Raw genomic sequence first — 22,933 nt, 5'->3', positions numbered from 1 at the left:
TTAAAGCATAGCTGTCATTTTCATTTTCTTAACATAAACCATTAGTGCGCATGAAAATAAGAAACTTTATACTATGTATCATCAGAGAAAACTGCTTCTTTCTCTTCCAAGACTGATGTTTCACTTTCCATTCATGGAGAAAATCTGTAAAATCTGTATTCAATGAAGACATTGCTGAAATAGGAGGTGACACTTGGTGCTTATAAGATTCTATGTAGAGGAAAGGAGATAAGGACAGACACACAGATTCTGCTGCAAGTTCTCCTAAATCTACGGAGATCTGTAACTGTGATTTAGGAGAACTTGCAGCAGAATATCTGTGTCCGCCCTTATCTCCTCCCCTCTACATAGAATCTTATAAGCACCAGCTGTCATCTATGTAGAGGGGAGTAGCTAAGGGCAGACAAAATTCTGCTGCAAGTTCTCCTAAATCACAGTTACAGATCTCCGTAGATTTAGGAGAACTTGCAGCGGAATGTCTGTATGAAATCAAGATTGAAACAACTGTCACCCTTTTAAATAAAGAACAATTTAGCCCGGCAATGCGATGTGCCCATGTAGCGCCCCCACTGCCGCAGGGCCGAGGGGTACCCGGTACCGGGCCTCTGAGTCTCTGCTCTGGGGTTGTCACGGTGGCTAGGCCCGGTCCGTGACCCTGCTGAGGGGCGTTACAGTGAAAGATATGATGGATGATGGTGGTGGTGAGGCTGTAGTGGTGTGGTGCAATAAATAACGAGGACACCAGGTTGCAGTCTCTTTACCTCTTTACTGAAGATCTCTGGGTCCTCAGTCCGGAATACGGTTCACCAGGCTGCGCAAGTCCGGCCGGTCCAATGGCACCTCCAGAGTTCTCTTCACAGGTGGAAATCTGTGCCTTCCTGCTTGCGCTATGTGTTGTGGTCCTTCCCTGCTGTGCTTACGGAAAGTACCCCACAACTGTTGTGTCTGTTTCTTAAGTTCCCTCACAACTCGATTAGATGATGTTCTGCTAATCCTCCGTCCCTCCCTGATGTTCTGGTTGGGACGGCACCCGTTTGACGGGTAGGCTCGGAGCTCTTCCGGGACCCTAGAGTCGCCCCTCTCCACAAGTTGCCCCCCAAGACTGCATAGGTGATTTTGATGAGACAGCCCGCCTTTGACTGACTGTCCTGCCGTTGGTTTAGAGTATGGCTTGAAGCTAGATATTGTAATACTCCCTCGGCGTTCCGGCCGCCGGTTGTGCGCCTCAGTAGGATGTTGCCTCGGTCTTACAGCACGACCCCTACTGGTATTCTCCTTGTTGCTTTGATCTCGTTTCTCACTCAGCACAATCTATCTCGCTTTCAATCCTTCCTTGGGTACCGCCGCTATACTGAGCAGGCACGGTCCCGTTACGTTCGCTCAAGTTGCCAAGCCTCTGTCAGGATCCCACCCCTGACAGAGACCCTACCGAATCTTCTCCCGCAACACCCTCTGCCACAAGGTGTTGCCTGGTTCCAACCCAGCCAGCTTTCTGTCTAACTTCCTGCCTGACCCCCAGTTTTACCAGTGTGTGGAGAGTGGCCTAATGAATAGAACCCTTAGCTCCCCCTGGAGGCCCGGCGGTGAAATGTATTGGTGTCTGTGATACCTGATCAGATGAACTCCTTCAGTGCCATCAGACGTACCATAGCTCCCCATAGTGGCGGAGCCACAGTACTGCAACGACCAGGACTCTGGGGCGCTGCACCCACTTTAGCGATAGAGGACAGTCCCAGGGGGGTGACTATTCTAATTACTATTCAGGCATATGGAGTAACGTTTTTCTGATGCGACCACCTACTTGATGCTCTACATATATCCGTGCAGCCATGCATACACTTCTGTGAGTCACATATTGGACTGTGGACTGGCTTCTGCTTCAGTTCCCATATTTTGGTTCCTACTCGGATCATTACAATTCAGCGCTATTCTTCGCTGAGAATCTTGTTCTGTAATACTGTGGCCCCTGCTGTGCTTTTGCATTATTTGCAGGGTTCATTTATAGTAATTAGCAACATTTTTTTATATTTTCCAGATGGAAGACTTTGATTTCTCAGAGTTCGAGGATATGGACGATGGTGGCGAAATCTTTGAAGAATCCCCTCTTAGCCTCAGTGGCAACCGCTCCTATCCCACACCATGTCACGTGCTGTACAACTACAAGGTAGGCTGCATGTGCTGCAATAGCCACCTGCTAACATTGCAACCCTGTATAGGGATCTGGACTTACCCGGACCCCAGAGTTAGCTGCTGGCTGGTAGGGGTAGTCAGGTAGCCGGGTCAAAACCAGGAGGACAGTAGTGTACAAAATCAGCAAGAAATGACTGGTCAGGAAATGGGCTGTGGTCACACAACAGGGCTACAACAAAACAAGAGGAGCTGAGACCACAGGACTGAACCAGAGTAGACAGAACAGTATCTTGCAACAATTTGGGAGCTTAAGTAGGATGTGGTGCTCAGTGATAGGCCAAAGCAGGGAGCTGATTACTCCAGCTGGACAGCCAGACTGGACGGCAGTATAGATCCCAGCCCCCCGAACCCCAAATCTTAGTGGCTGGACAGATCCTGCACCGCCCAGAGCTTCTGGTCCCAATGACTTCTCTATCACCAGTGCTGCCTGCAGATTGAATATAGCGTCTCTTGGTGACAGAAAAAGATGCCACAAGAGTAGGTCCTGGGGAATATGTGACAGGGATCGTCCTGCCCTCTAGAATTGCACAGAATTACATATCTGGAGAAGTGATGTTAATGTTTTTGCTACAGCTTCTGCGTAATATCAGTGCAGCAGCACAAGGCGACCTAGCTGATATGGTGCAGTACATGGTGACATAGCAGAAATGGTGCAGTACATAGCGACTTAGCAGAAATGGTGAAGCACAAGGTGATGTAGCAGAAGTGGTGCAGCACAAGGCGATGTAACAGAAGAGGTGCAGCATAAGGCAACATAGCTGAAGTGGTGCAGTATAAAGCGACGTAGCAGAAGTGGTGCAGCATAAGGCGGAGTAGCAGAAGTTGAGCACAAGGCGACGTCGCAGAAGTGGTGCAGCACAAGGAAACGTAGCAAAAGTGGTGCAGCAGAAGGCGACATAGCAGAAGTGGTGCAGCATAAGGCGACGTAGCAGAAGTGGTGCAGCGCAAGGAGACGTAGCAGAAGTGGTGCAGCATAAGGCGGAGTAGCAGAAGTGCAACACAAGGCGACGTCGCAGAAGTGGTACAGCACAAGGCAACGTAGCAAAAGTGGTGCAGCATAAGGCGGACTAGCAGAAGTGGTGCAGCACAAGGAAACGTAGCAAAAGTGGTGCAGCACAAGGTGACATAGCAGAAGTGGTGTAGCGTAAGGCAACGTAGCAGAAGTGGTGCAGCACAAGGAAACGTAGCAAAAGTAGTGCAGCAGAAGGCGACATAGCAGAAGTAGTGCAGCATAAGGCGACATAGCAGAAGTGGTGCAGCATAAGGCGACGTAGCAGAAGTGGTGCAGCACAAGGCGACGTAGCAGAAGTGGTGCAGCACAAGGCGACATAGCAGAAGTGGTGCAGCACAAGGCGACATAGCAGAAGTGGTGCAGCGCAAGGAGACATAGCAGAAGTGGTGCAGCGCAAGGAGACATAGCAGGAGTGGTGCAGCACAAGACGAAGTAGCAGAAGTGGTGCAGCATGATTGCAAGTCATCCCACTTGATCTAAGAGAAAAGATAAAAAGGGCACCTCCAGCTCATATGAGGGTGCACATCTTATAGAGCTGATCTATTATTCTGCTGTCTTCTTTTTTTATTATATGACTGTTCTTGTCTTGAGTTTTGAGATTTATAAAGGAAGGCAGCAATGCAGAAAAGATGGAAAGTGTCATAATGAATGAACTGCAGTCACCTTTTGATGTTTGTATCCTTAGGCTTCTCAGGCGGATGAGCTGACCATCACTCAAGGTGAAAGACTGGAGGTGATTGAGGATGGAGACGTGGAGGAGTGGGTGAAGGTCAGTCTGGATCTTTTGGTCAATTTCACTAATCTGTACTGTTACTATCAGTCATAGACATCTTTCATACCAAGCTTTTACATTGGTGCAGAGTTGTCACAAAGTGGCAGCCAGTGCCTGCTGGTAGATCAGTGTCCGTATAACTGTACATTGCTCATAGGTTTGCAGGGAAACGTCTGAGAACTGAATTCTACGCAGTCCTGAAAGCTTTTCTGTTTGCAAAGGGAGCAATCCTATTGACAACCTCAAGGAATTGTTAATGCTATGTCTTAATACATGTGGACATAGTTGGCATCAACCCCTTGGCAAATCTAGGCTCCTGTCGAGCCCATGATCCCTTTCCACCCTGTTGCAGAAGACATAAGGTTTTCTTTGATATTACCGCTCTGTCTCTATTGTTATTTTTGTTGGTCCCAGCTACAGAAAGAGATTAATTAGGACATTAATGAGTCATTCATTAGTCAGCCACTCCCAGCCTGTGCAGCGATGGGAATCAGTAGACACAGGTAGGTGAATATCCTGATGTCTGGCATTGCGAGGCAGAACACTGGCTATCTTTATAAAGCCGGTAGTGCTCCAATCTACCGGAAGCCTAAGCCAGCCCTGCTTTTGTGCTTATAAAAAAGCAAAGCTTAAAGGGGTTGTCCAGGACTTTAACTTTGACGGTCTATCCCTAGGATAGGTCATCGATGTCTGATGGGTGGGGGTGCAACGCCCAGCACCCCTGCTGATTACGTGTTCCCGGTATCGGCGGCAGGCAGAATTGCTCAGTCATCGGAATAGAGGTCACGGATACTGCACCCCCTATTGATTTGAATAAGGGGAAAATATGCAATATCCAGCCGAGGCCGCTATGCTGTAGACAGAGCTGTGCCTCGAAACACCATAACTGAGCAGTTCCAGCTGCCATCCGGAACAGCTGATCGGCAGATGATCTATCCTAAAGCTAGGCCCTTAATGTTAAAGTCCTGGACAACCCCTTTAAGGTGTTCTCCCAATCATCCACTTCATCAGTTACGCAAGTCAATGTGTAAAATCACTTTTCTTTTGTAAATGTAGAAAATCTATTCAGAGTGTTTTTGTATTGTTTGGTGACTTACTCTTGTAGGTTGTAAACTCCATTTATTTCTTAAGTGACAGAGGATGATGAATCTTGAATTACTACAACCCGTTACTTTCTCTGCTGAGGGATTGTAACGTAACTAAAATAACCTAAATATCTCACCCAAAAAGCCAATTGGTCAGACTGTGCGGTCCTTTGATCGCAGTAGCATCAGCACCGTTTCGATCAGGGGGTCTCTTCCTCCTCTGCTGTATAGGGATAGCCGTAGTAGCCGAAGATTGCCTAGTGCAAAGGCAGATGTAATGTAAAATGACAGACAATAAATACAGGAGGTAGGAGACAGGAAAGGTCTGCAGCCCAATCTGCGGAGCTCTGAAGGGAAAGGCTTCACAAAGGCACTTGTAAAAGTAAGATCCATGACTAATTAGATCATATCTTGGTAAAGCTATAGATTCACTTGCTTAAGAAGGACATGCAACTTTTCTGTAATGGTCTTTTGAAGGACTTACTGAAATGGCGCCTATCATTTTCAAAGCGTAAGTTATTATCAGAACAAACCGAAGAGAACGCAGAGTCCACTTCTTTAGTAAATGGAAATCAAATTCATTTATCTCCTAATAGGCTCTTAGGGTAACAGTCTGTTCTTTTCTACACTTTCTCTTAAGGCACGGAATAAAACCGGACAAGTGGGTTATGTCCCAGAAAAGTACATCACTTACATTAACCATAGGGTGGCAGAATGTCTGAGTGCCGGTCACATGGAAGGACTTTCGGGAGCACAGTCCCTCGCTGGGATTCTGGAGCTGGAACGTTCTGATGATGCAGGTAGATATAAACACTTTATTTGGTAGGGAAGGGGGGGATATTCTAATATTTGATAACAGAAGCAGATCTGGGTGGAAAAGTGGGACAATTTTTTTCTCACTTGTCATCCGTGAGTAGCCCATGTGCAAGTAGATGGACATATTGCCCACTTTCCCCCTTGAAAACACAAGTACTGTTGTGGTGTATAATGTGTATTGTTATATGTGTTATTACTCTTGATGCTGTGTTCTGCACAACAATAAGGGGAGTTACAGTTAATGATTGGGACTAGCCCAGAGGTGGAGGAGCCAAGGTGAATGGATAGAGACCAGAGGTGGAGGAGCTAAGGTAAATGGATCGAGACCAGAGGTGGAGGATCTAAGGTGAAGGGACACAGACCATTTCCTGTCAGGATATCAGATAGGGCCAAGCGTGCAGTAAAAGCAGACCTATGGTCTGACTAGTGAGCAGTGCTGCATGTCGTGGGTGACTCTGAGGTGACTGAAGACTAAGACAATGGATAGCATGACCCTGAATAAAGAGGAAGGGAAACTGACAGAAGGACAGAGTGTTCGCCTGGACATTGGTCCAGGCATAGGAAGCCTAGCAGTACGTTCCTGAGTTTATAGTTCGGGGCCAGATGGAACAGAGAAAGTGAAATGAAGAGAGTGCCCCGGGTGGGAGTTCCAAGGTGTCTGAAGCAGAGTAGCTAAGTACCTGCCATAGTGGCAAACTAGTTCCTTGAAGAGTAGGAGATGACTTGGAACCGCGGGTTGAGAATAGGACATTTTATACCTGGACTGTAGTATCATGTTGGTGTGTGGTGAAGGAGATGGCATTAGTTGAGTCAGAAACAAGTAAACTTTAGGAAATACATTAACTGTGTGTGGAAATGCTCTGTGTTGTGAGGGAAACATCTCTGATGTTAATCACCAACTATGTATTGTACATAATTCCCTCCAAGTTACTGTTTAGTAAACAGTTTATTTTTGACTGGTGTTCTCCCTCATCGAACTGTTCAACATCTGGCCCCGGCCAAAGAACGTCATCAGTAACATGCGGCCTGCTAGGGCGTAGCACTCCCATAGACGAAGTCCACAAAACCAACCAGAACCCCCTCTTTCATGTAACCTGCCTGGGTCTAAGAGGCGATTACCTTGCCCACAGTAACAGCCCCCACCACAGTACATATGGACAATCCGCTTATTACAACAGCAGCTATTAATCACTTACAAAACAATTTGCAGTTTCCTATCTTACAGAATTGTAATGGATCTGTTGCCATACTGTGGCTCTTTACGTAATCCATTTTTTTCTTTTGACACACCGATAGACTTGAATGTCCGAGTCTCATCTTATTAAGAGTGCTTTAATATCGCTATTATCTCCACGTTCATGGGTCCTATTGGGGCCTGTGTCCGAACCTCCCCCAACGCTGACACTGCCAGAGACTGTGATAATGCCTGCAGAGCAAATGTGTCTGTCTGTCGTGCATCATTTTCGGGTGTATACGTCTACTGGAGGCGGGCACTCAGACACAGTCTGCGCAAGCCCCGACAGGACCCACGAAGAAAAGTACAATGTGAAAGCACCCTTGCCGAATAAACTAGTGCATGCTGCGTTTTTTTTTCATTCACACGCAAAATTGGTCAGTAAAAAAAAAAAAAATCACTCCTCTGCACTGCCCCGCTGAATAATCGAGTACGATTGTAATCTGTTTTTACCATGGACCACACATATGGTCACGTAAACGAGCCATTTATCTGCCTTATGAAAGGGTTTTTATCCTTCAAAAACGTTTTTTCTTGTTAGTTAATAAAGATATCACTTTGATAAATTATTATTACAAGTTATCCAACTTAATTAAAGTGGTTCTGCACAGTGACGCCAAACTGAAATTAAAATCTGAGCCAAGTGTCCGCCATAGTGTCGCTTGCAGGAGAACACCTGGTTCTGACACCTGCCCAAGTACATAGCTCCAATCTTCTATATAAAGTTAGAATTGCTATGCCATTCTTCCGATATTGTTAGGACGAGCTACAAAAGTCCCGGCTCCCTTAGGAATGAGTGAAGCGATCAGGCGGTGATGGCACTGAGACTAGTTCTGCACCTTTTTAGGGTATTTTAAATGTGAGTCTAAGGAAGTTCTAATTATATGGATCCAATGGCACAAATGACCTGTATGTAGAGGACCACAACACCATTTATGATTAGAGTAACGTTGCTGACCATTATAATGACTCCCAATTCGTGTAATAATTGGAAATACTGGCTCCATCAAAATGTTTCTCCTTTCTGGCTCATAGGAGAGTCCTGAACGAGGGACCTGGGGAATATGGATGGGGTTGTCTTCATCAGACCTCTTTGAATTCATTCTATACTTACTCTACTGTAGAAGATGGCTGAATCACTAGTTGCCTTCTTTCCCCCAAGCTCATTTGTAGACTGTTACCTGACATTTAGTATTACTCTCTCCAGTGTCTCTCGCCAGAGCTCTTTACGACTACGAAGGTCAAAGTGAAGAAGAGCTGACGTTTCTTGAAGGATCCATCATCCAAATTATCCGCAGGGAAGAAGGTGGAATTGATGATGGCTTTTGGAAAGGGGAATTCAATGGCCGAGTCGGAGTTTTTCCATCACTTGTTGTTGAAGAGTTAACAGGAGATGATACAGACTCTCAGCAGGTCTGTACCGAAAATGCTAAGTGGTATGCACAATTTACTGACCCCACTGGAGAATGACGGTCTGTATGTTCTGCGACCTGTCAGGGTCTTATAAATGCCATCTATGTATTATTTTGCTCATGTACACTTATTTATAGTAAAGGGTTATTCCCACGATAGGATGACATGGCGATCATCTACATTTACAAGAAAACCACCACATAAAATCATAATATTTTAAGGCATAACATAATATGAAGGAAAATACACATATTTGGTTGTCTGCATTAGTAAAATTCCAATCTGGCAAAATATCAAATAAATTAATATGTTCGGTAAATGGTGTAATCAGAAAATAAATCGAAACACCAGAATTACGTTTTTTGGCTGCCTTAACATTACAATAAGAGGCAATCAAAACATCGTATCTACTCTAAATTCATATAGGTAAAAACGTCATCTCGGGCGCAAAAAAGATAAACAGTCACCTGGCCCCAGATCCTGCAAAATTAAAGCATCTTGGAAAATGGCAGCACATGAAAGTTTTTTTTTCTGTTTTATTTTTCTGAAATTCCAAATTTATAAAAAAAAAATACTATGTATCTTTAGTCAATATACATAAGCCCAGACTCATCTTGCAAAGTGTCCAGGAACCATATCCTGGCAGCTATATATACTACTCCAAACAGATACTTTTACAACAAGGAGAAAAAACAGGAGCATTCAATGTGTGTATAAAAATTTTGTACAAAAGTTTATTTGAAAAAAATAGACATAAAACACACATATATATGCATAAAATCAGGACACCAAACGCTAACCTCCTGTAATGTATTCAGTACCGTAGATAATAACCGGCCCATAAATCATCTCACTTTGATAGGAAGGTATACCAAATCTGTAACCCATACAAGGATCAATATATAATACTATCTGTAATCAGTTCTTTAAAGGTCAATAGATCCAGGGTCCAGAGTGGACTATGGCAACACCCCATAACACAATACTATAACATGCCAACTGGCGTAAACAGTTATGGGAATACCATATTATCCTTCTTACCAATAACAGGAGTCAGACTCAATAGGGTGACACCAAAACGTGCGTTTCGCTCAAGTGTTTGCTCGCTTTATCAAGGGGAAGTGATTATTCCTCAGCTAGTAGGACCTTTTATCCAGGAAATCTCCGGTCACGTGAGCGTCACGTGATCCGAATGTTAATCCGGCTGCATACAAGCAGCGCATGCGCCTGCGGCCTTCCACATCGCAACCACCCCATCCAGCCAGGATCCGAAGCCGCGCGAGTGGGAGCATAGTGTAACCATGACTACCCAGTCACCGGCCGCGGACACCAAGCGGCCGAACAGAGGAGGGGCGAAGCGAAGGGCAAGCAAGTGCATGCGCACCGCAGCCGAGACCAAATGCATTACAAGACGATCCCATTATAAATCTAAACCAATGAGCGATAGCAAAAAGTAGACAAAATAGTCCAGATAGACATTTTACATACAAATGAACGTCATACAAAAGTGAATAAATATATAACAAATGATAGAGAGTCCATTTGATATTCTCATCCGGTATGCAAATGTAAGGTCCAATTTCTAAGGATTTAAAGAACATTTAACTTTTTGTCTTATAGTTTTATAACACATTTAGAACAAATATAATAAAAAGTGAATAAACACCGTGTGGAGGGGAAACAGCAAAATATACAATTGGTAACAAAACAAAACCAAGTCTTCTACAGGAATGGAGCAAAATTCAGAGACTCATTGAGACCACTTGGTCTCACGGTACCCAAGGTCACGATCCATTTAAGTTCATGCTGGGCAAGGAGTTGTTTCACGTTAACTCCTCGTATACCCATATGGATCAAATCTATCCCCCTCACCATAAACTCTCTCGGGTCACAATCATGGTATTTTCTAAAGTGTTTTGGGATAGTTTTTAGTTGAGAAACATCCTCCACTGTCCTGGCCGCGCCAATGTCCCGCACATGTTTACTTACCCTCACTCTTAATTCTCTCAATGTTAGACCTATATACATATATATATATATATATATATATATATATATATATATATATATATATATATATCACATGGCAACTGCAAGTAGCATAGTAAATCACATGCACTTGCTTGCCCTTCACTTCGCCCCTCCTCTGTTCGACCGCTTGGTGTCCACGGCCGGTGACTGGGTAGTCATGGTTACACTATGCTCCCACACGCGCGGCTTCGGATCCTGGCTGGACGGGGTGGTTGCGATGTGGAAGGCCGCAGGCGCATGCGCCGCTTGTATGCAGCCTAATTAACATTCGGATCACGTGACGCTCACGTGACCGGAGATTTCCTGCATAAAAGGTCCTACTAGCTGAGGAATAATCACTTCCCCTTGATAAAGCGAGCAAACACTTGAGCGAAACGCACGTTGGGGTGTCACCCAATTGATTCTGACTCCTGTTATTGGTAAGAAGGATAATATGGTATTCCCATAACTGTTTACGCCAGTTGGCATGTTATAGTATTGTGTTATGGGGTGTTGCCATAGTCCGCTCTGGACCCTGGATCTAGTGACCTTTAAAGCACTGATTACAGATAGTATTATATATTGATCCTTGTATGGGTTACGGATTTGGTATACCTTCCTATCAAAGTGAGATGATTTATGGGCCGGTTATTATCTACGGTACTGAATACATTACAGGAGGTTAGCTTTGGTGTCCTGATTTTATGCATATATATGTGTGTTTTATGTCTATTTTTTTCAAATAAACTTTTGTACAAAATTTTTATACAAACATTGAATGCTCCTGTTTTTTCTCCTTGTTGTATATGTATCTTTAGAATCTCTGTACTCATACTAACCTGGAGAATCATATTGCCAGGTCAGTTTTACCGTATAGTGAACATGGTAAATAAAAAAAAAAAAAAACTTGTGAAATTGCACCTTTTTTTTGCAATTTCAACACATTTGGATTTATTTTTCCTGCTTTCCAGTGCATCACATGATAAAATGAATGCTGTAATTCTAAAGTACAATTCGGCCCACAAAAAATAAAGTTAGAGCATCTTGGAAGAAGGGGAGGAAAAAAGGAAAACAAAAAGAAATGGAAAATGGCTACGACGTGAAAAGTTTAAAGAGATCTGATTAATCTGCATCTATTTTAGTTATACACAAGTTAAGCCGTGACATGCCCAGTCGGAATACAGATCAGTTATACTCAGGTAAAGCCTTGATGTCTTGCACTGTAAATAGAGACACCGATCCATATTAGTTAGTTTTCTGTATCACTATGTCTGAACTGTAGAAGTCCTCAAAATCCCTATTGTAACGTGATCTTAGTACCTGGCTTGCCACGAAGGCTGACACTCTTAATGGCTACCCCACTCAGTCGGCTGACTCTATTATGTCCTATGCTGGGTTTTCATAGAAAGTCATGGTGGACAGCAGTGTGAGCAGCCTCTTCTTACCTCAGCAACCCTGGTATTGCCAGTATTATAGCAGATGGACAGCAGTGTGAGCAGCCTCTTCTTACCTCAGCATCCCTGGTATTGCCAGTATTATAGCAGATGGACAGCAGTGTGAGCAGCCTCTTCTTACCTCAGCATCCCTGGTATTGCCAGTATTATAGCAGATGGACAGAAGGACAGCAGTGTGAGCAGCCTCTTCTTACCTCAGCATCCCTGGTATTGACAGTATTATAGCAGATGGACAGAAGGACAGCAGTGTGAGCAGCCTCTTGTTAACTCAGCATCCCTGGTATTGCCAGTATTATAGCAGATGGACAGCAGTGTGAGCAGCCTCTTCTTACCTCAGCATCTCTGATATTGCCAGTATTATAGCAGATGGACAGCAGTGTGAGCAGCCTCTTCTTACCTCAGCATCCCTGGTATTGCCAGTATTAGCGCACACAGACAGAAGGACAACAGTGCGAGCAGCCTCTTACCTCAACCCATGCTATCTCCAGCATTAGATCAGATAGACAGGGTGGACATCTGTGTGAGCAGCTTCTTCTTACCTCAGTAAACTTGATATCTCCAGTTTTGGATCAGTTAGACCTGGTGTACAGCAGTGTGAGTGGACACTGTGCCTCAAAACCCTTGGTTTCTGCAGTATTATCTGAGAAAGACATGATGGATAGCAATGTGAGCAGCCTCTTCATACCTCAGCACTTCTGGTATCTCCACTGTTGGATAAGAACATCATCTTGGAGCACATTTTTCTACATATAAAGGGGATAAGCAGCGCTTCCTTCGGCACATGCTGAAAGGCACCGTCCTGTTAGGCTATGTGCACACGTTCAGGATTTCTTGCAGAAATTTCCTGATCAAAACCGGACATTTAATGCAAGAAATCCGCATGCATTTTGTCCCGTGTTTTTGACTCGTTTTTTGCACGTTTTTTTCCGTTGCTTCCCAATGCATTAAATAGCAGGAAAAACACAAAAAAAATCTGCAAAATTAATGAACATGCTGCGTTTTTTACCGCAATGCATTTTTTGTGGAATAAAAACGCATCATGTGCACAAAAATTGCGAAATGCATTCTAAATGATGGGAGGCATAATGTATGGGTTTTTATAGCGAAAAAATGCGAAAAAAACACAACGTGTGCACACAGCCTTAACATTCTAGTGCAGGTTACAGCTACATTTTAGTTCTATAGTGATCACCTCCATAGACCAAACTATTGTGATTTACTAATTAAACAGGTAGTCCACTACTCAGATAACCATTTCCCAATCACCAAATTCCCTCACGTAAAATAATAACACCTTGTCCTCCCCTCTGGTGCTGGTGCCATTCCAGCAATGTGGATGCCGGGTCTCCTGGAGCTTGCTTGACTTTCTTCTGTCCCGAGAGCACTGCAGACAATCAGCTAACTCACAAAGTTTCTTTGGAATTGACTGACATGTGGAGGAAGTCACAGAGCAGCAGCACCGCTCACTTCCCCTGGATGTCAGTTTTGCCTTAAAAAGTGAGTCAAGTAGCCCATGAGCGACATCTGGTAGGTTGCTGATTTAAAGGTATTTAGAAATGTATTTACAATGATATTTCCTTTTTTAATGTGTAGAGATCCTTTTTAACAGTACCATTAACAGTGTATGTTGTAGCCACCAAGTACTAAAAATGAAAAAGGCCCACCATGGATGTGCACTTATTCTCCAAGAGCCCTATTATCTGCCTCTATCATATGTAGTTTTGGAATGCCTAGGAAATATATGCAGAGCAGAAAATGTTCTATTTTGTAATACCTACATCAACCACAAGGTGGTAGAATATTGTGCTGCAGAAGTGCTAGATACACAATACACACACGTGGTGAATGTTCGGACATCATACCTATAGATACAGTGTAAGAACAAGAGACTTTGCTCATTGTACAGAGTAGAAACAATTGAAGATGACTAATGATGAGAGTGCATTATAGGAGAGCAGAGTTCTGCCTCCAGCCCACATTATTGTCTCTTTTAGTCCAGTAGGGTCACATTCTGCTCCTTCTTTTTCGGCAGGACTTACCGTCTCCGGCCCCGCCGCCCTTCTTACCTCCCTTCCTTTCGCCGCTCTCCAGCCAAAGACTCTCTACAAACGACACAGGTATTTTATTATTTTCGAGCAGCACCCCTCTTCATGTCACACAGGGAATGTAGCTCAAAAGTTGCTTTATCAGGATGCGGTTTTGGGTTTTGTGTATTGGGGGCGTCATGGTGGGAACTTAAGGGCACATTTGGTGTATGCTGCAGGGTGGGACCTCTGGCATGAAGTATTGTGATGCACTGTGACTGCATAATGGGGGAATATAGTTGGAACCTAGCTTGTCCCCATCATGGAGGCACGGTCGCTGGCATTTTATGCTTCTATGTGTGGCCACTTATATTGTTGTACTGTGGCTGGCACTATTGTGCGAGAACTATGGCATCTGAAAGAAATGCTGCATGTACATGTACAGTACCTCTGCGTCATGACTATGTGCGTAAGTTGGGCGTTATGCACCCCAAAACCTCTGCGTGTCAAATGGCCTGATCTGGGGTTTGTAGAAAGGTGGGCTACCGCTTGGGAGGGGGGACTCTGAATGGGTGTGCGTGAATGAATAGCTCTGTCCTGGGGTTTGTAAAAAATGTGGTGTTTGTTTGATGGTCTTCATTAAGAGTCTTTGTATAAAGGGGGTCTGGTCTGGGGTTTGTGATAAAGAAGGTGTAAGGTGGGTGTATAGCAAAACAAGATCATTGATGGATTCTTAGTCAACTCATTGTGTAGACAGTTCAGCACGGATGCTTTCAAAGGCAACCACAAAAATGCATTTCTGTTAAAAAAAAAAAATCATCCCGAAAGGTGGATAACCCCGTTAAGGAAGGTTTTAAGCCCTGATTCAGCAAGACCAGCATTTTTCTTTTTTCTTTTTTTTTCATTGTTTTAGTTATTTTTTTTCTTGCCAGCATTGATGATTGGGCGTGCTGGAGTCACACCTCAGGTTTCTGGGGAATGCAGAAGTTTGTAGTGAATTGAACAAGCTGTGGCTTCCTTTCCTGGTGCACCTCCGTCTCATCCCACACCACTTGTTTTGACCGAGCTGGGAGAAAGTAGCGTGAAAACGCCAAAAGATGCTAATTTTTTTGCGCAACTCCGAACTGCACTAAATCTAAGCTAGTTTTCAAAGCAATTTTCACCAAAATTATTTTGCCATCATTGAGACTATTTTAAAATGGCAGCACCCAAGCTCAGAAGCGCCTGGTTGGGGGGACGCTGTACAGGGGGCACTTCCATAAGGGATGGGATGTCTTTGCCTGGTGGGTGGCAGATCCATTTCATTCCCTGGGAAGTTTCACTGCTTGTAGGCAGCCTGTATAAATGGCAAATTCCTGACAGAGTAATGTCAGAGTAATCAAAGGGATTTTATCTGTTTACAGACTTCAGACCGAACGGATCGGGGAGCGCTCATAGCTCTCCAGACTTTGCAGCCACACGTCTGAGACCAGTAAGTATCTTCATAAATGGATAAAGAGAATTTCCACACCTCCTCTGCTCTGCTATCTATCTACTGTTAGGTCCGTATATATTTGGACAGAGACAACATTTTTCTAAAACTCCTAAACCCTTCATCCAATGTTAATGTGGATACCCCAGGGCCGTATTTGCCACTAGGCACTTGAGGGCACGTGCCTAGGGCAGTAAGATGCGGGGGGGGCGGCACCTGAGCAAGGCAAGGTTTTTTTTCTTTTTCTTTTTTTTTTTTTTTTAAATTGTCTGGGTCCGCCCGCCCTCCTTCCCTCCCTTCTCCCGCCCTCCTTCCCTCCCTTCTCCCGCCCTCCTTCCCTCCCTTCTCCCGCCCTCCTTCCCTCCCTTCTCCCGCCCTCCTTCCCTCCCTTCTCCCGCCCTCCTTCCCTCCCTTCTCCCGCCCTCCTAAGTCTTATGGCTGCTGCGGGGGTGTCAGATACAGCGCGCCGCCCTCATGTGTACTGCACAGGGATCCGGAAACAAGTCACAGTGCAAGTGCAAGCCCTACCCCCTCCTCGCTGAGGCGCCAAATTCAGTTTCTGCCTCATAGTCCTGTGTCGGGCCACCCACCCACCTGTCTTCCGGCTGCTGTGGGAGTATCGGATCCCACCAGGGGCAGGCTGGGCTGGGGCGCAGGGTTCAGATGCCCCTGGGACGGTCCCCCAGCTTCTGGCTGCTTGCTGGGTTAAAGGCTGGGTGTCGGCAGCTGCATCCCTGCACTACAGACACGCCCACTCTGTGTGCAGTCAGTGTCTGCCGAACTCACCTGACTGGAAGGAGGAGATCCAGAGTGGCACAGCGCCCCCAGTCCAGATCGCAGCTGGTTAGGACGGTCCTGGGATCTGACAGGTAAGTGGAGAACACTGGGCCAGAGCGAGACCTCGGTTTGAAGTGAGGCACTCATGCCGGCACACTGCTGCGGGGTTATCCTGCTGAGGCTCTGCTCTACTGCTCACTGGAGACTGCTGGGCACTGGTGGCACTGGCTTGTGATGGGTGTGTGCAGTCTGTGTGTGTGCCTACTGTGCCCCCCTGTGCAGTCTGTGTGTGTGCCTACTGTGCCCCCCTGTGCAGTCTGTGTGTGTGCCTACTGTGCCCCCCTGTGCAGTCTGTGTGTGACTACTGTGCCCCCCCTGTGCAGTCTGTGTGCCTACTGTGCCCCCCTGTGCAGTCTGTGTGTGTGCCTACTGTGCCCCCCCTGTGCAGTCCATGTGTGCCTACTGTGCCCCCCTGTGCAGTCTGTGTGCCTACTGTGCCCCCCCTGTGCAGTCCATGTGTGCCTACTGTGCCCCCCTGTGCAGTCTGTGTGTGTGCCTACTGTGTCCCCCTGTGCAGTCCATGTGTGCCTACTGTGCCCCCCTGTGCAGTCTGTGTGTGTGCCTACTGTGTCCCCCTGTGCAGTCTGTGTGTACCTACTGTGTCCCCCTGTGCAGTCTGTGTGCCTACTGTGCCCCCCCTGTGCAGTCTGTGTGTGTGCCTACTGTGCCCCCCTGTGCAGTCTGTGTGCCTACTGTGCCCCCCTGTGCAGTCTGTGTGTGCCTACTGTGCCCCCCCTGTGCAGTCTGTGTGTGCCTACTGTGCCCCCCCTGTGCAGTCTGTGTGTGCCTACTGTGTCCCCCTGTGCAGTCTGTGTGTGTGCCTACTGTGCCCCCCTGTGCAGTCTGTGTGTGTGCCTACTGTGCCCCCCTGTGCAGTCCATGTGTGCCTACTGTGCCCCCCTGTGCAGTCTGTGTGTGTGTGCCTACTGTGCCCCCCCTGTGCAGTCTGTGTGCCTACTGTGCCCCCCTGTGCAGTCTGTGTGTGCCTACTGTGTCCCCCTGTGCAGTCTGTGTGTGCCTACTGTGTCCCCCTGTGCAGTCTGTGTGCCTACTGTGCCCCCCTGTGCAGTCTGTGTGTGTGCCTACTGTGCCCCCCCTGTGCAGTCTGTGTGTGCCTACTGTGCCCCCCTTGTGCAGTCTGTGTGTGCCTACTGTGCCCCCCCTGTGCAGTCTGTGTGTGTGTGCCTACTGTGCCCCCCTGTGCAGTCTGTGTGTGTGTGCCTACTGTGCCCCCCTGTGCAGTCTGTGTGTGCCTACTGTGCCCCCCTTGTGCAGTCTGTGTGTGCCTACTGTGCCCCCCTGTGCAGTCTGTGTGTGTGTGCCTACTGTGCCCCCCTGTGCAGTCTGTGTGTGTGCCTACTGTGCCCCCCTGTGCAGTCTGTGTGTGCCTACTGTGTCCCCCTGTGCAGTCTATGTGTGCCTACTGTGCCCCCCTGTGCAGTCTGTGTGTGCCTACTGTGCCCCCCTGTGCAGTCTGTGTGTGCCTACTGTGTCCCCCTGTGCAGTCTATGTGTGCCTACTGTGCCCCCCTGTGCAGTCTGTGTGTGCCTACTGTGTCCCCCTGTGCAGTCTGTGTGTGCCTACTGTGTCCCCCTGTGCAGTCTGTGTGTGTGCACATACATACACATGTCCCTGCCCTGTAATAGCGTCCCCGATCCAGTAATAGCGGTCTCCCGCCTTGTAAACAGGATCACAGGAGGCAGAGTCCCTTTCTCTGGAAGTCTGCAGTGGCAGAAGTGGAACAATGCAGCGGGCCCTGAATGGGAGGAGGGGGTGTCACATCCGTGCAATGCTGCGGGCCCAATGTTGGTGGTAAGAGCTAAATGGAGTGCATTGCTTTCCTGCCGGCCATATTTCTGAAGCTGTGGGCCACCGAAGGTGGAGATTCGGATCTTGGTCCAGATGCGATCTTGGTCCAGATGCGATCTCAGTCTGCACATGCGCCGCCTGTGGCGGCCGTCTTCCTGAATCCCTCCACAGGGAAAACAATGCACTTACGCCGTAGCCTGGAGCCCTCATTATCGTAGGAATGTCAGTTAATAAATTGTTTTTCTAAGCTTTATAGTGTAGTTTTAGGTCAGAGAGGGATGCTAGGGATGAGCTAGCAAGGTGCAGGGTCAGGTAGTGATGTCTACTTGCGGACATGTGCGGCACTTGTGGTGATACAAAAAACACTGCTAGCAACTTTTCTTTCCATTGCTGCAAGTACCGCATTTTCCGGATCACGACAAAACCGCAAGTGCTGCACATGTCTGCAAGTCCCATAGGGAATGAATGAGGCCGAACACAGTGTTGCCGTAAGTGATCTGCTATGTGGCAGATGCAGAAAAACTGCCAGATCTTCCGCAAATGGCAAAAATCGCTGATGTGAAAGTAGCCTAAGGCTACTTTCACACTAGCGTCGTGCACTGCACGTCGCTATGCGTCGTTGCGGCGCACCAACGCTAGCGTTGAAAGCGCAGCACAACGGGGGCAGCGGATGCTGATTTTCATCGCATCCGCTGGCCAATTGTGAGGTGCGGGGAGGCAGGGGCGGAGTTCCGGCCGCGCATGGCCGGTCGGAAAAGATGTTCTCGACGCACCAAAAAACGTTACATGCAACGTTTTTTGGTGGCGACGCAACCGTCACACTGCGTCGCTAATGCAAGTCAATGGAGAAAAAACGCATCCTGCAAGCACTTTTGCAGGATGCGTTTTTTCTGCAAAACGACGCATAGCGACGTGCAGTGCACGGCGCTAGTGTGAAAGTAGCCTTAGTCACTGCCGACAGGGTCTGCATTAGTCATACTCACCAATGGGGGAGGCACCACGAAAAGTGCCTAGGGCAGAATAAACTCTAAATACGGCCCTGGGATACCCTCAAATGAAAGCTGAAAGTCTGAACTTCAACTGCATCTGAATTGTTTTGTTTAAAATTCATTGTGGTAATGTTTATAACCAAAATTAGAAAAATGTTGTCTCTGTCCAAATATATATGGCCCTAAATGTATCTATTATCTATCTATTATCTATTTATCATCTATCTATTATCTATCTACTATCTATCTAGCTATTATTATCTATCTCTCTTATCTATCTGTCTTTCTTATCTATCTATCTATCTAGATATCTATCTACTATCTATCTATTATCTACTGTATCTATTAATCTATAATCTATCTATCTACTATGTATCTAGCTATTATCTATCTATTATTATCTATCTTTCTATTTATCTATCTCTCTTATCTATCTATCTCTTATCTATCTATCTATTATCTATCTATTCTATCAATCCATCTTTCCAGCTGCGCTTCCTGTTAACATATAGCAAATTTGCTGTAGAATCAACTAATTCCAGGCAAAACAGATTTTCAGTTGAAGACATTTCTGCATCAGTTTTGTGTGTGAATATACAGTATCCTCAGGGATCCTAAGTGATCAATATCAAAACCGAGGGAGTTCATCCGCCTGCAGCACCACCGATTAGCTGATTGAAGGGACTTTGGCACCAACACCTTGCTATTTACCAGCACAGCACCATACATGCGGCAATGGTTGTCTGGTATTGCAGCTCATTTCTATTTAAAGAGCACTGAGGATATATTACATAGTACTGAAGAGTGGAAATAGTAACTGGAATTAATAGCTGCACACTTCTGTGCTGTGTATTTTTAGTGCTTATTTTGGCTGCACACGCCAACTGGAAAGACCTGTGGACTCGGGTCATGTAACCCTGGTAACATCATCACAGGACCTTCTGCACGTCTATGTTGCTGCCTGCTTATGATTGGTCAGAGCCCTACAGGATGCAAAAGTACACGCCCCCAGTGAAAACTGTTTGATATCTTTAGTTAAGTCCAAGTAGGTGTTAACTCATTAGGTGCCAAATATTTGATTGCCAATTTCTCAGCAACAGAAAAGCGAAACTAAGGGGAAAAAGGAAAAAAAAAATAGCTCTGCAACTACTATTATATTGTGTCCAATTCAACTTGAACTATTTAGTGAAAGGTCTTCTTTACATGAATTGTACTGTGCTGTTGTACTATGCAAGAGTAGGAAATATTCCTAGAGTAGTAGCTTCATTGAAAACTGAACATGGGTGAGAGGGCTACAACCTCCCTGGTGCTTATTCATCCTATGCCCCAATACAGTCTAATGCTGCCACCAAATTTTCATCTTTAATATAAAATATCAGTAATAGATGGCAGTGGAAATAAAATTGCCATAGTGTTCCCTATGGGTGCACATTGTGCCATACTTAGGCTTAGAAGAGTTTTCTCAGCTCGAATATTTATAGTGTATCAGAATGATGAGGGCCGTACCCCTGAGATACTGGGAGTCTCCTGACATCCATTCACCAGCCTAAGGCGGCCACATACAGGAGGAGGCTACATAGGGTTGTGTCTGAGCATGTGCGTCTTATGGGAGTGAGAATTGATTAACAGGAAAGGTAGAAATAGCCTTCAGTACAACCCTGGTTGGCTTTGAGAGGTGGAAAGAGAAGGGGGTGAGAAGCGATTCTCGGCTAGTTTTGGACAATATGTTGAAATCATTAGCGCAATTGCAGGAGGAGTTTGATCTAAGTCGAAAGAATTTCTATAAATCTCTTCAGTTGCGCCACTCATGTAATGCTGATTTCTCGGAGACTGGACAGAAAGTGTGCGAACAAAATACTGTTAAATAGTTACTTAGTAGATCAAGTAACTCATCTGGGGTAATATATGGATATTTAATAAAATATAGATGTTTGTTAACATTTGTGCTAAGGAAGTACTCAGTACATAGCAGAGGGAGGTGGGAAGCTGAGGTTGACCCAATAGGAGGACAGTGAGTAGAGTACAGGCTTGGACTGGCCCTCAGGAGAACAGGAGAATCCTCTGGTGGGCCACCACCCTCTTATATGAGCTGTACTTGGCACAATATACATGAATCACTATGTGCAGACAAATGTGGCATCTTATTCATGTAGCAATCTACCCAGCTCATTGTTAAATGCATGTGTGATTGAGGGTACTGTCACATTTGCATGTAGCTGAGAAGTGGGGCCCTGGAGTTTGTTACTGGTGGGCCCTTGCCCGACAGTGTAGAGATATTGAAAAGGATCGCCCAGCCATGATGAGTGGAGTGAGGGATGTAAACTCAAGTAGTGCGCAAGCAGAAAAATAAGGCATAATTGAAAAGTTTTAATGTGAACAATTGTGGAAATCATTGTAAAGAGTGTGATAAGGTTTTGTAGTGTGTAATACTGATTATTGATAAAAAGCAGATATAACCTTTCCTCCTGACAGCAGCCTTCAGCAAGGCTACCTAGTGCCAGAAAAGTGTGATGTTACCAGTAATTAATCGCAAATAATCCAATTCATTACAATGTCTTCCAACAATTAATAATGTTGCTGATTTTGTATTGAATGAAATATGGTGAGACAGATGGTTCAATTACATCATTACTAATGCAAGATTTGACACTGTGATATTCATATAGCGGAATGTATGTAATTAACAATCAGCCGCGAGAAGGTACACAATCAGGCATACCACTGCTGGCTGGTTCTTTATTGCTATAACCCATAGGTTATAGATTTAAAGCTAATGTATGGAATCAAACATTCCCACCAAAAACAATCAGAGGAAGAGATGATAAAGAAGCTATTAAGAAAGTCTAAGGAGTTAAATCCCTCTGCTCCGACGCGCGTTTCGCCCAGCTTCTTCTGTCTATCTCATAAATACAGAAAATCAACAGGTGAATTTATTTTGAAAAATGTTGGCAGACATGCATATAGATAAAGTAGAATTTCTCTTTGATTTGCCTCATTTTACACATTCTTTCACTTAATAGATGCGTGCAGCACCACCACCGCCAACAAAAGGAAGTGAGAGTACGTCATCAGATCACTAATGTGCGGAGAACAGCGGCACCTGCATGTTTTATTAACTTCTGCTGGACAATCACATTGCTCTCGCTCACAAGATGCTGGTGGGATGCAGTTACATGTACAGTATGTGGACTTATTCACCAAACCGGAAAGAATCTTCTCGAGATTACCAAAGAGACTGACACTTTAGTAGGCAGTATTCCACAAGACGTGATGTTTAATGCATTGCTATAATGAACTCTTTTTATTACGCAGTCTTTGCACTTTTCGTATAATGTGAGGGATTGTATCTTGTGCGTTAATGTAATATATATTGTACTTTAAGGGCTTTGTTTATAGACTGAAAGATCGCAAAATAAAGCTGCTTCATGGTACAGCAATAATCCTCCATGCTTCTCTTCTGTTGATTGTGTCATGGAAAGCTGAGTCATTTTTGTGAAGTTATTACAGCTAGTGTTATAATACAAAGGTGAATTCACACATTGCAGGCTTCAGAGCTGAAATCGCCCAGAATTCCTTGCTAGCTCAGTATTTGTATAGAGCCCATAGTGGTGATTTGCATTGTGGTAAAGGTTATCCAGGATCTGTATGATAATCACATGTAGTACAAACTAAAGGCAGCCATACGTATCCAATAACTGTCAGCCATTCCTCCTGACCCGCACCCCCTCCATACACATGTACGCTCTATTCAGTCAAGCGTACATTCAGGAGTTAGTCGCTGCTAGACATGTGTCTTCACAACTTGTGAATAAGGGAT

At 45.4% G+C, this 22,933-nt stretch overlaps 1 protein-coding gene across 3 annotated transcripts in view; it reads left to right on the top strand.

The window, feature by feature from the left end:
• Positions 1-22,561, top strand: part of FCHSD1 (FCH and double SH3 domains 1) — a 135,344-nt gene extending 112,783 nt beyond the window's left edge. For all 3 annotated transcript variants that reach the window (XM_077266269.1, XM_077266270.1, XM_077266271.1), the window contains 7 exons: positions 2,036-2,164; positions 3,888-3,971; positions 5,700-5,859; positions 8,317-8,522; positions 14,019-14,103; positions 15,414-15,481; positions 22,137-22,561. In XM_077266269.1, coding sequence (XP_077122384.1) covers positions 2,036-2,164; positions 3,888-3,971; positions 5,700-5,859; positions 8,317-8,522; positions 14,019-14,103; positions 15,414-15,481; positions 22,137-22,196 — 792 coding nt within the window. In that variant the 3' untranslated portion in view covers positions 22,197-22,561. The remainder of the gene's footprint in view (positions 1-2,035; positions 2,165-3,887; positions 3,972-5,699; positions 5,860-8,316; positions 8,523-14,018; positions 14,104-15,413; positions 15,482-22,136) is intronic.
• The last annotated feature ends 372 nt before the right edge of the window (positions 22,562-22,933 follow it).

This window comes from Ranitomeya variabilis, chromosome 5 (assembly GCF_051348905.1).
Source record: "Ranitomeya variabilis isolate aRanVar5 chromosome 5, aRanVar5.hap1, whole genome shotgun sequence".
NCBI lineage: Eukaryota > Metazoa > Chordata > Amphibia > Anura > Dendrobatidae > Ranitomeya > Ranitomeya variabilis.
This window is presented reverse-complemented; position numbering and strand designations above follow the sequence as displayed.